The sequence below is a fragment of the Glycine max genome, chromosome 8, assembly GCF_000004515.6.
Source record: "Glycine max cultivar Williams 82 chromosome 8, Glycine_max_v4.0, whole genome shotgun sequence".
Classification (NCBI taxonomy): domain Eukaryota; kingdom Viridiplantae; phylum Streptophyta; class Magnoliopsida; order Fabales; family Fabaceae; genus Glycine; species Glycine max.
In genome coordinates, this window is record NC_038244.2 from 9,221,200 (window position 1) to 9,234,608 (window position 13,409).

The 13,409-nt window shown below is 34.7% G+C and overlaps 2 protein-coding genes across 2 annotated transcripts; both read left to right on the forward strand.

The window, feature by feature from the left end:
- The first annotated feature begins 1,129 nt into the window (after positions 1–1,129).
- On the forward strand, positions 1,130–3,938 carry LOC100817070 (U-box domain-containing protein 17). The gene has a single exon (XM_003531220.5). It carries the CDS (start codon positions 1,575–1,577, stop codon positions 3,720–3,722), a length of 2,148 nt encoding a protein of 715 aa, XP_003531268.1. The 5' UTR covers positions 1,130–1,574; the 3' UTR covers positions 3,723–3,938.
- A 6,635-nt stretch (positions 3,939–10,573) lies between these two features.
- LOC100794362 (transcription repressor OFP5) lies at positions 10,574–12,198 on the forward strand. The gene has a single exon (XM_026129589.2). It carries the CDS (start codon positions 10,787–10,789, stop codon positions 12,026–12,028), a length of 1,242 nt encoding a protein of 413 aa, XP_025985374.1. The 5' UTR covers positions 10,574–10,786; the 3' UTR covers positions 12,029–12,198.
- The last annotated feature ends 1,211 nt before the right edge of the window (positions 12,199–13,409 follow it).

Here is a 13,409-nt window from a genome sequence, read left to right on the forward strand (position 1 = left end):
TTTAAATAATATCAATAGACCCATGTCATTTGCCGTAGTACATAGATGTATCTATTTATAAATAGAAATAAAATCAAAGGAGGTGTATCAAATATTAATAGTTAAATAGCTCTTTTCCCCCATTAAGGTTTTTATTTTTCTTGGCATTATTTTGCCGTTCAAGTTCAAGTGACATAGATTACTATGATATATTCACAATTTTTTTAAATTACTAATATTAATTGAAATTAATACATTTATCTTTTATTAAATACATTTTCTTTAATATAGTATTAAAATTAAAATGAATTTAAACATTTTTCTCTTTAGAACTGGATACGTATTTAGGTTAAAAGTTTTTTTAACATTGAATTTATGCACATTTAATCTAATTTTAAGAGAAATATATTTTCTTATAATTTTAAATAATAATTTGAGTGTGTGCTTAGTTGATTATTTCTTTTATAAAAAATATCAATTTGCAAGATGTTTTTTTAATGTAAATTATTTCTTTAAAGAAACATGACACATGCACTAAAATATTTTTCATCCTTAAATAATTAGTTTAATTAAAAATACTTTTTTTACCAAATCTTTATTATTAATTGTTTTGAAAAAGGACATCACACCCTCCTTCACTTAGTAAATTGCAAATGAAAGTCAAAACCCAAACAACCTGCATAAACCTAACCACTAGGGAGATAGATACTCAATTTCATATTATTAATTATTCCCATTTCACAAATTCTGACCACTCCTCAGCCTCAGGGCCATGTCTTATCAAGAACCCCAAAACTGCACTGCTTTGCAGAATCTAATTTTAAATTTCCAACCAAACCAAAGGCAAATAAAAAACCAAACCCTGGCTGGATTATTTGTAACTACATATTTACAATACCGACAAAGTGATCAGTTGAATTTTTCATTAATTAATGTCTTTTTTTTTAGATTCCCTTTTTCTTTTTAATCCTAATCTACAAAGGATTAAATTTAGACTTTTTAAAGTTCAATTATTTCAGTGTAATTATCATTGGAACAATACAAGAATCACGTTGTTGTATAGGATTTGAATCATCAGGTTCTGTAGGATTTGAATTCAGGCTTCATCCTCGTGTCCCTCTCTCATGATCATCATCATCTTCCTTCCTCTTACAGTTACAGCAAAGTTAAACAATTAAAAAAACAAAAATATTTAAATGGATCATAATCTTCTGACGGTTGCATTGAATTGAATTTCCTAGAGAGAGAAAATGATGGAAAAAATTAATTAATTATTTATTACCCGAAAACAAAAACAAAAAAAAGTCTTTGGAAATTCAGTCCCACCTTTTCTCACGCGGATTCGGCCGAAATTATTAGCATAATCTAATCCTAACTTCATCTCTTGTTTTCTTCATTTGCTAATTCTGACTTCTTTAAACCCTTCAAATTTTCCACCGCAAAACTGTTTCATAGCATGCCACCACCGTTTCCACACACATATCTCCCAGCCTTCGAAATTTCTCTCCTTTCCTTGGGGGAACTGCTCGGTTACTGAAACCATCATCTGGGTCGCGAAGATTTTTTGGAAAAAAAAAGAAAAATAATAATCTCCGATGGCTTCGGCTGCTATCTTCTCGTCGCTACGGCGGCGCCGGTCGCCGTCGCTGGAGGCGTTTCTGGCGCCGGTCGACCTCTCCGACGTGGCGTTGCTGGGGACTCTCATCTCCGTCGCCGGCGACATCGCGTCCTGCTTCTCCGGCCACCGGTTCCCCTTCCAGCGCCGGAACTCGCGTGCCCTCATCGGAAAAGTTGAGATTTTCCGGTCAATGTTAGGGTGTCTGAGAGACTCCGCCACCGCCGGAGCTCTTCCCCCGACGGCGGTGCTGTGCTTAAAGGAGCTCTATCTGCTTCTATATCGGTCAAAGATTCTTCTTGATTACTGTGCCCAATCGAGCAAGTTGTGGCTTCTGCTTCAGAATCATTGTGTTTCTGGTCACTTCCACGATTTGAGCCAAGAATTTTCGACCCTTTTGGATGTTTTTCCCGTTGGGGAAGTTGGCCTCAGTGATGATGTTAGGGAACAGATTGAGTTGTTGCAGAGACAGTCCAAGAGGGCTAAGTTGTTCATAGATAATAAAGATGATGTTCTTAGGATAAGGTTATTTTGGTTTCTTGATGAGTTTGAGAGTGGGAGGGTTCCTGATTCTAAGGACTTGAGATGTTTCTTTGTGGATAAATTGAGGATTCTTGATGGTAAGAGTTGTAGGGTGGAGGTTGAAGCCTTGGAGGAGCAGATTGTGAACCATGAGGGTGATGTTGAGCCTACAGTTGCTGTGCTTAATGGGATGGTGGCTATCACAAGGTATTGCAGGTTTTTGTTGTTTGGGTTTGAGGAAGAATTGGAAATTGAGATTCAAAAGAAGGGGGGGAAGAGGTTGATTACACTGGAAATTGCTGAAACGTTTTTGACTGTTCCTAAGGAGTTCTGTTGTCCTATATCATTGGATTTGATGTGTGATCCTGTGATAATTTCAACAGGTCAAACTTATGATAGGAGGTCTATATGGAGGTGGATGGAGGAAGGGCATTGTACTTGTCCAAAAACGGGGCTATTGGTTTCTCATAATAGGCTTGTTCCTAATCGTGCTCTTAGGAATTTGATTATGCAGTGGTGCAGTGCACATGGAGTACCCTATGATCCACCTGAGGGGGTTGATGCATCTGTTGAGATGTTTTTATCAGCTTGTCCCTCCAAAGCTTCCCTGGAAGCTAACCAAGGGACGGCCACGCTTCTCATTCAGCAGCTTGCGGATGGGTCACATGCTGCAAAGACTGTGGCTGCTAGGGAGATAAGATTGCTGGCCAAAACTGGAAAGGAAAACCGTGCCTTCATTGCGCAAGCTGGGGCCATTCCTCATCTTAGGAACTTACTTTCCTCTCCTAGTGCTGTTGCACAGGAGAATTCTGTGACTGCACTGCTCAACCTATCCATTTTTGAAAGAAATAAAAGCATGATCATGGAGGAGGAAGGGTGTTTGGGATCAATAGTTGAGGTGTTGCGATTCGGGCACACCACAGAGGCAAGGGAGAATGCTGCGGCAACATTGTTCAGCCTCTCTGCTGTCCATGATTATAAGAAACGAATTGCGGATAATGTGGGAGCTGTTGAAGCATTGGCTTGGTTGTTGCAAAAGGGTACTCAAAGAGGAAAGAAGGATGCTGTCACAGCATTGTTTAATCTCTCCACTCACACTGAGAATTGTTTGAGAATGATAGAGGCAGGGGCCGTGAAAGCTATGGTTGTGGCTTTGGGGAATGAAGTAGTTGCTGAGGAAGCAGCTGGTGCCTTGGTCTTGATTGTTCGGCAGCCAGTTGGTGCCATGGCGGTGGTGAGGGAGGAAGCAGCGATAACCGGATTGATAGGAATGATGCGTTGTGGAACGCCGAGAGGTAAAGAGAATGCAGTTGCAGCATTGTTGGAGCTGTGCAGGAGTGGAGGTGCGGCTGCTACTCAAAGAGTGGTTAGGGTGCCGGCTCTGGCCGGATTGCTTCAAACCTTGCTCTTTACAGGTACAAAGAGGGCAAGAAGAAAGGCAGCCTCACTTGCTAGAGTGTTTCAGAGACGTGAAAATGCATCTCTACATTATGCTGGATTAGGTGTAGGTTATGCATTTGCTAGCGATTCAGCTTCAACCAGGAATACTGCAACCTTTGTGAGTGATGTTTCACTTCCAATGTCCATTTCTGTTTCTGTTTTATAGTGGTAATACTCATTCCCATGTTTATTGTGTTCCCGATTTTTGTTGTAACTCTTTTGATTCTTTCATTGAAATTTATCATCAAGTATAGGAATACCAGATATATGTATTCTTAAGACTAAGAGAATGATGTGTTGTTGAGCAATTAGCTTCAACCCATTTGTAATCAGTTATTGCAAGAAAGAATACAAATTTTTCTAAAGTGGAATTATGACACTATTTCAGGCGTCCTATTTCTTCTGTGCTTTACTCCTGTTGGCCATCACCGCTGATTCATTGTAATTTTATGAGTAATGCTACTTCTTTTATATCTATGATTCATGCTCCATTTATGTTTAATTCATACAATTAAAACTTGTTTTGTTAAATTTACATGGAGTCAAAATGTTTGCCATTGTGCACAATTTGTTCCTTGAATACTTGTGTAAACAGCATTCTTCTTTCCTTTCTATTTTATTATAGTAACGATACATTTAGGATATAAAAACTTGCATTTTGCCAATGAGGGTTACTGGTGTTTTTTTTATTGGTAGGTAATTTATATGTCAACTTTCTTGTTAACAAAGTTTTTTATTTGAGCACGGAAAAAGGTGTAACAAAATTTAAACTGATTTACACCGCGGGAAAGTGTTTAAACGTTAAGATAGTTTAGTTTGTTATAACTTTGTTTAGTTGTCAGATCACAGATGTCGTCTTTGCATAAAGCGTGGTAGAATAAATTCTCTTTGTTCTCATGTTTTCAGTCATCAAATTTTGTAGTTTTCACTTCAGATACCGTTTGTTGTGTCGTAAGATTTCAATGTGAGTTAGCCTCAAGCGTGTAGCATGCACGATTATTCCGTGTTAACATTGTCCGCTAATTAATTATGCCCGGCGAAGTATCTGAATGTTCTATTATTTGGACGCTATGATATCACTAACTTTTCTGCCTAACATGTTAGAACGAATGTGGATCACACAAGAGATGCTCTTTCATTTTGACTCTTCCTTTCTTTGTTCCATTCCTATGTGCTAGGAAAAAAAAAAACAGATATGAATATGTGTCGTCATAATGTGTAGGTATCTTAAAATATTCTTAAGCACATCATATGAAGATAGTGAGAAAAACCTAAGGCAATTCAAAGATTAGTGCTATTTTTGGAGATTAAAGTACTTGCTTGCTTCCATTGAGCGGTGGAGGATGATGGGCCTAACATATTCTTCTTTCGCATAATGGCACGTATGATCTGACATGAGGGTCGCCAAAGGAGGCGCAATTTGATTTGTTTCGATTAGATTATTAGATTATTGTCACTGGTTGATGGCAGCACAATAATAGCAAACTAATGTTTCTTTAATTCTTTATATAATGACATTAAGAAATAAGAAGAATATGAAGATAAAGTGAATGTTGCGGGTTTCATTGGGTTAAACAAGAAAAAAAAAGCTTTTCTAGAAAATTAGCTTCATGATTTTTTTTTTTACTTCTATTCAAATTTCAAGATTTAATGATAATATAATTGATTACTAAAGGAATTTTATGTTAAAAAACTTTGAAGTTTAAAAAACTATGGAATAATTAAATAATTAAAAATTTTAATTTATTTAAATTTAAAATAAGTTTTAAGCTCTAATAAGGTTAGACCTAACAATATTTGGTTTCTTTTAGTTTTACTTTCTATTCCCACAACTTTGAATTCCTTCTAATTACCTTTAATTTTGACAGCAAAAGAAGGAGAGAATAAAAACCCAATTTTGTGATTTCTGATAATTATACGTTCCTTTCCTCATTAAAGTAGTTGAAGGGATCCAATCCTCGAATTATGTTTCAAAGTGGTCCAAAAAGCACAGAAAATAATGGTTGTTATGATAACTTGTTTCTATAATTTTTAATGCAATGATCAAAGCCACTCTCAACCGCAGTATCCCAAGCTGTTTGTCAATACTCAATCGTTTTCATGAACCTCTCTCGAGAAAGCAAAGTTGCAAGTACTACACGCACGTTCATGCTTCGTTGCTTAGGCCAATTCCATTATATGAATATTCTTCATAGTGGAGGCACTTTTGTGAGACACTTTTGTTTGAGACATGGTGGTAGTCAAGCGTATCTTGTTTGATATATGATGAAATTGAATTGCTAATGATGAAAATAACACTATGATTCTCAATTGCTTCGTTCCAACCCACCATATATTTTCAGTCCAAGAAGTAGCACAAGTTAGTGTCTTGGGTCCTCATTATTTTCTTCATTTGGTGGTTGTGTAAGAACATTTTTTACAGTGATTTGTCACTAATATTGCCCCTTATTGACTTGACGTATTAAGACTTAATAGACTGAGTATTGTGTCGTCAGGTTTCTAGTTAATTAACAGACCGTGATAAGAGAGTTTTTTTTTATAAAAAAAAGAAAATCAAACAAGAGAGTTTGTTAAGACTTAGAACCAGGTGCCTGTATGTATAATAAGCCACGGTCTTATTTGTTCATTGAAAAACGCACCACAACTAGAGGAACATAGGACAAGACTTAATAAAAGATTTGTTTGGTCATTAAAAACGTTTTTTTGCTCATGTAATAATATACAAATGTCGTGTTATTTTATTGTAACTCCTAATTTTATTTTTTTTACAGATGTAACTCCTATTTTCATAAACTAATTTTATGGGTAAAAAATTGTACCTTTATGCTTAATTTGATATGATGGATAAATTATACTAATCCCTTTGTATCTTTAATTTTTTTTTTTTCAATTTTCCTATTCATTAAACCCCTTCGCATTTTTTAATTAAATTAATTTACCGGTCCTTGAAATTTCTACAGTAAAAATTAATTTTCATGCACTAACAGTAGCCGTCCAATTCAAACACACGTGAGAGAAACAAAATCTCAACAAATCAACAATTTCAAACAATCAATTGAACAAGTTAACAAGGTTGAGAGAAGAAAGAAATACTTCGAGGAACAACATGCAAAAGAGAAGAAGGACGAATCTCAATGCCTCACTAGACCAGATCCAACGATCGTTCCTCCCTTAACCTCAAGAAGCTTCGGTGATTCCACCTAGGTTGTTGCTTCTTGCACCTTCAAGCTGCTTCCTACATCCTTTTCAGAATGGTTTTTTTTTTTTTTTACCTATCAAAAATTGTGGAAGTTAAAGTTCTGTAATCATTTTGGAATATAATATTATATTTCGGATGTCAAAAAAGAGGTGCAGGAAACAATAGCCTTCCACCAAACTCAAGTTGGGCCATTGGGTGTCCAGCACAAACCTATGAAAAGAAAGAAGCATAACATTTGAACCATGGGCCAAAAGGATGAGAAGCCAGCCCATTAGGAAAAACAAAACCTGAGTAAAGATGGGTGTTCTATTACTAATGATCTGTTTTCAATTAGTTACATGTTTGAGAGAATAAAAAATTCAAATGAAAGCATAACTGTAATATGACCCCTATATGCATATTGATTGGGTTTCGGCAATTCGAAGTCCAATGTCTAATATCACAACTACCAATGTGAAATTAAGTTGACTTGTCGAGCAAAGACGTAGCTTAAAATAGACCCCTTTGCTATGTTTAATGATATATAATTGGGAAGCGGCGCAAAGAGAAGCTTCCCTTCTTAAGCAACAAAACCGGTAGAGGGAATTGGACTTATTGTAAGTCTTCCTATTCAGATGATTAATTGAAACATAATTATTGAGAAATTCAGTTAAACAAGGAAAAATGAGTTGCAATTTTCTTCCTTTATATATTGTAATAATACCCCTTTTCTCTTGCATTATCAAATGCATAAATGCCATTTCATGGAATAATATGGAAATGATGAAAAACTCTTTTTCAAATCAAGTTAATAAGAAATGCCTAGATCACGTCAGAATGAAAAAAAGAAGGATGGGATTTATTGCGTAAGCGTGAAAACGAAATAACTTGGAGTTCATGGTTTGGGCCATTTATCAAGAATCAATTTGATGACAAAATACAACACAACCAATTTAGAATTTCATAACTAACCGAATATTTAATTTATCTACCCTATGCCTTTTTTGGTCTTATACCTTGCTTGGAAATGAAGGCTCCCCTGTTGACCTTAAGAACCTTATTTCTTGTGTTGGACCTTAATATTAATAGCTCATACATCATAATTTGGAGGAGACAAGCAGAATCTCGTGATATAATAACTGCTATGGCAAGGGACCATTTGCTAAAATGGTAGATGTTGTGTCAAGTTTCTTTTGCATAATCACATCAATTTCTCTTCTAAAATACTTCATATATAATGTCGGCACAGAAGTTCACAGAGGATCAATATTATCCTTCATAATTGTTGAAGAGGGAGCCCACGCCATTTGGATTGACACTGTGCTTATCTACTTTTGATATGTGTATTCTGAGTAGAACAATATGCTCAAAATTCTATATATTTTTTAATCATTTATTAGAAATCAGAAGTATATAAAGGAAAGATAAAAACTGTAAATATAAATACAAGTAAAAAAAAGGTTGCTACAAGGCATATTTTTGTGCAAGACGATCAATAACAGTTAGTTACATTATGACTTTTATCTTCAAACAAAGAATGTTAAAATACGAAGACACTCAATCTCACCATGCAGAATGCCAATGGTATGTCAGAGTTACTATCAGATGTTCTCTCAAAATATTATTGCACAAATATAAATAGCAAGTTTTATCCAATGTTATAAATAGCAAGGGTATTAATCAAACTAAAAGTTAAAATAAGAATTACTTTTAGTACGGAATTTTCTTAAGAATGCTCGCGAATGAATTTATAAAGTAGAGTCTGCAAATTTCCTTTTATTTTCTCTCTCATGTATGGTTAACGCAATCAAATGATTGATAAATTTTTAGATTCATCAATTTTTGTGAGAGAAATTCCGTACTAAATAGCGCAATTAAAAGTAAATTTGTCAAGGCATTCAATGGTGAATTGATTGTTTCAAACTGTTAATTAGTGATTGAGTTATTGTTAAATAAAATAATATTTTTTCTGAGTATTAAATAAAATAATATAATCAAATTGAAAATATACCTAATTCACTGTTTAACCCGTGGAACTAACCAACCAGATTTAATTTTCAGAACGTAAATTACAATTTTTACACAGTTGTACAAAGAGTCCTGTATTCATCCATCCCATTTTGAATGTATTGGGATGAAAAATGGAAAGACAGAGAAAAGAGAGAAACAAAGTAGAGAGAAAAAGTAATAAATGTAATAGATAATAAAATAAAAAGGGAAGAGAGATAATAAAAAAAAATAGGACGAAAGACAAAATGGATGTATAAGTAATTTTTTTATTATAGAAATTATGTGAAAATGATTGTATTTTTAAAGAGAAAGAGTTAGGGTAAAATATAGCATATAGGAACATGTTTGATTTCTAGATTTCAATTTTGAGCAACCAACATTTTAGTTGTTAAATTTCAAAAGCTTGTAAGATGGTTAAGAAATTAATTTCTTGTTCTTGTGTGTTATAGGGTGTAAAATGGACTTCCTACGAGTTTATATTTATTCAAGAAAAAATTGGTCCACATTTTACCGAAAGCCATTGAGGGTTTGTTTGTATCCATATTTGATATGCTTCAATCTGAGTCTAAGATGAGTCAAACATGATTTTTTTATATAGATCATGATGTTTGATATTGTGTTGGAACTTGAAAAAATTATTCTAAATTTTAGAATAAAAACTTATTGAAACTATTAGAAGTAATTTTATTTGTTTCATGCATACACAGTAAGGCATTTTGTTAGATATTGCAAATGTATAAATTTGTTTTTCTGTCGTTAATTATTTAATAGATTTTATTGTCATGACACTAGATGATAAGTAGAAATTGATGTGATTCTAACAAGTATGCTGACGTGATTTAATAGCACTTTGAATCCATCAGGAGTGTGGTACCAAAGAGATCAAAATAATAATTAAGTCTTTTGATGTATTAGAATATATCATCAACCCATTATTATTTTTCTTTAGTACAACAACATGTGATTGTTTAAAGTCACGTTAACAAAAATTATTAAATATTTAACAGAAAATTAACAAAGAAAGTAAAATAATATAATTATAAAATTTGAAGAATCTAATTAACACAATTAAAAACATCAAAATCGCACAATTATAATCCAAAGAAATTGTGCTATTAAACTAAAAGTGAAAGAGGCGATTGAGGAACAAGTATCCAAACACAATATTTATGATTGACTATCGTGCAAAATTTGACAAAAACATGACATTTCGGTTGCCTACGGAAGGATCATTCTACTCGCCTAGACAGACAGGACTCAATTTGGAGCACCCCAACCGCCAAACATTCTGCTTAATCGTAGTAGCAGTGTATGTATGCTACTAACATGTGTGGCACAATAGTACTGTCCAATGAGTCTTTGACCGATAAGAAGAAAAAAAGTAAAGAATTACTGCAAATAAATAAAGCCAGGAAAGCAAAAGATGAGACAAGGATTTTGCTAGCCAGGAATGGTAAGAGGAAACACTCCCTGTCCATCACAATCCAAAAAGAAACTGTTTTTTATTCTTTAGTCTTCCTTCTTTTACTAATAGTGAAAAACAAAGTTAATATTCAAATGAACTGCAACATTCAGCTAAGTTGGAAGTAACTGTTGTACAAAATGACATTTACAAATTACTGGTCTATAATGTTAAGTGTCCTTCAAATAAAAGCTCATACAATGACAATGTACCCGGTTCATAATAACCTATAAGCAACCTAATTTCTGGTTAACTTCTTCTATTACTGTGTATGTGTGGGCCTAACAAAGTGGTCCACCCCTTGGCACAAATTTTTTTTTGAGTACAAACCAAAAAGCAGGAAAAGTGGCAAAAGTGGTCACAGGAATTGGGGCGGGTATCTCTTTTGAAAACATGGCAGAAAAAAATCGAGTAAGAAACCCAGGTTCCTATTTAACAGCGTAACCGTCCCACTAACTGCTAGAACTCTCAAAACTCTCACTATGCACTTCACTTCTGCTCTTTATCTTCTCTGAAGACTAATAAAGCTTCACCACCAAATCAAGAGAGTTCCAAACACCAAAACAAACAAAAGCAAATTATGAAGTGGGGTGGGAAAAAACCTTCTCTTTCTTCTTCTTCTTCTAGGCCTTCTTCTTTCATATCTCATGTATCTCCTTTTTCATGGCTTTCCAAGTTCAAGCAGATGAGAATCAACTCAGAGCAGCCAAAACCTGGCACGCTGAAGCAGAATGCAAGGCATAATTCAACTCCATCTAATAATATTTCACCCCATTATGCTGATATAAATAGAGGCAGGTTTTATGGAGGGGATGATGATGAGGCTTTCTGGAGACTCTCATTTGGTGAAGAGGATGGTAATGAGCATAGGAAAAGTGAAGAAGATATTCTGAAAGTGAAACCAGTAAAGTACAATTTGGATGTTGAACATGCCATTCCATCCTCAAGCGGACTGAATAATGCTAAGAGAAAAGGTAGTAGAAAAGAAGGCACTCAGAAGATGAAGCAGAAGGACACTACTGGAATGAGAGAAGAAACGAAAATTCTGAATGAAGCACCAAAGAGTGTGAAGGAACTAGAATCCTTAAGGAGGAGATATGAGAGGAAAGCACAAAGAGTTTTGCAAGAGCAGCTCTTGAAACTGGAAAAGGCAGAAGAGGAAGCTGAGTTTGCATCAAGTCCATTCTTGGAAAATGATGTGCTGCAGTTTGAGTCACCAAGAACAATTTGCACACCAAGAAAGCATTTTTTTGTAGATTCAAAGGGTTCTGGCCTTGAAAGTTTCAGAGAAGCTCGTGTGTGTAGTCCTCAATTGTGTTCTGAGTGGCATAATTTGAAACAAAGTGAGGGGTTGAAATTGAAACCAAAGAGTAGCCAACAAAGGCAATCTCTTCATGTTAGCAGAGAAAACCAGAGGAGGAAACCAAAGCACAACAACAAGGTTAGAGTGTATTCTCCAAGGATGGGTTCCAAGGTCGAAGTCCGCAAAATAAAGGCCATGGAAGAGAAGAAGAAAGCAAAACTGAAGATGAAGAAAGAAGAGGAAATTGTGGAGGAAACAGAAGAAGGGTTAGATAGCTTTGCTGTGGTGAAATGTTCTTTGGATCCACAGAAGGATTTCAGAGATTCAATGATTGAGATGATCACAGAGAAACAGATCAGCGAGCCAGAAGAAATGGAAGATCTGTTAGCATGCTATCTGACTTTGAATTCCAGTGAGTACCATGATCTCATCATCCAAGTGTTCAAGCAAGTATGGTTGTGTATGAGCCAAGCCAGTTCGTGTATTCAATCAGACAAGCAATGTTGTTGTTGTGATTAACAACATAAATGTTTAGCTTGTAGGAAAACATTGGCGGAAATTGTAAATAGTTCATCTTGTTCTAGTTATGCTTTATTAGCTTCGATTGAATTTCTCTCTTCTCTTCACATCTTTTGTATAAAATTCAAGAGAAGTTGCATGAAGATCTCGACAAACTTCATAATAAAAATAATAACTACTAGTAAAAATTCTTACTTCTTTGGGCATGTAAATCTATATAAGTATATAACTCGAAGTTGTTTACACTCAAATCATGATTATTTTCTTGAAGTTAGGATGCCTGTAAGCTTGTAGCAATATGTTCACTCTTTAGCATTATTTTAATGTAGGCTCTAGGGAAAGAAGTCTGAAGCACTATTGAGAGGTGAAACCTGTTGAGGAAATAAGGAATCAAAAATTCCAAAAATAGAGAATGCACATATAATACAAATAAGACATTGCTGCTATGCACATCAGCATGGTCCTAGACATTCACATCAGTATAATACCCATAAGACATTGCCCATGCCTGTGGAAGAACTGTGGTTAAGTGAATGAAAGGGAAAGGGGACTATTCTTCAATCCTTGTGATCAATCAGTATTAGACACCATCAGATACCTTCAACATGCATCTTATTCTGGCAATACAAATAAAATACCATCAGAATGTGATAAATACTAATATTTTATTATGCTCAGTGATTTGTCTGCATCCTTAACAGTATATGGTTTTAAGATTAGTTTGGCTTAAATTTAAAACTCAAAATTAAATTCTATTAGTAATAGATTAAAATGTTGTGGTTATAGGTTAATGAGTTGAATGTTAAAGGTAAATCTGGGCTTCTTTAACAAATGAACTCGAACTTTTGAAACATAGAATTTTTATTTTATTTATTCATTTAAAAACTAAACAAGTTTCATGAGCAGGTTTCGCTCATTGTAAGCCCTACACAAAATATATCTAGACCATTATTCTACCGTCACATGGTTGAATAGGAGCCGTGTAAGAATCTCTTCTTCCTTCTCCCTCTTTCATTGTGATATGTAATCCAAAACTTCCTACTTAAATAAATTAGTGTGCCTCCCTTTGAAGACACCCGACACACTTAATTGAATCCTCTATGACATCTCAAACAACATATCTAAGTGACTGACTCATTCTTCATAAAGTTTCAGCTCTTGTAGCATTGATGAAAATGTCATCTAAGAGAAATGTTAGTTTTACTAATAAAGCTTCTTATAAATTCTCCAACTTTCATAAGTGGCAGCAGGCATGTTGGGAGGCACATTAGGTGAGGCCATCAAATGGAGTCATCGAGTGAGTGAAAAAATTTAAGAGTTTGTGAGATATCTTTATCAAGAAGGTACCCTTTTTTATCATCCATATTTGGCATACATAAAT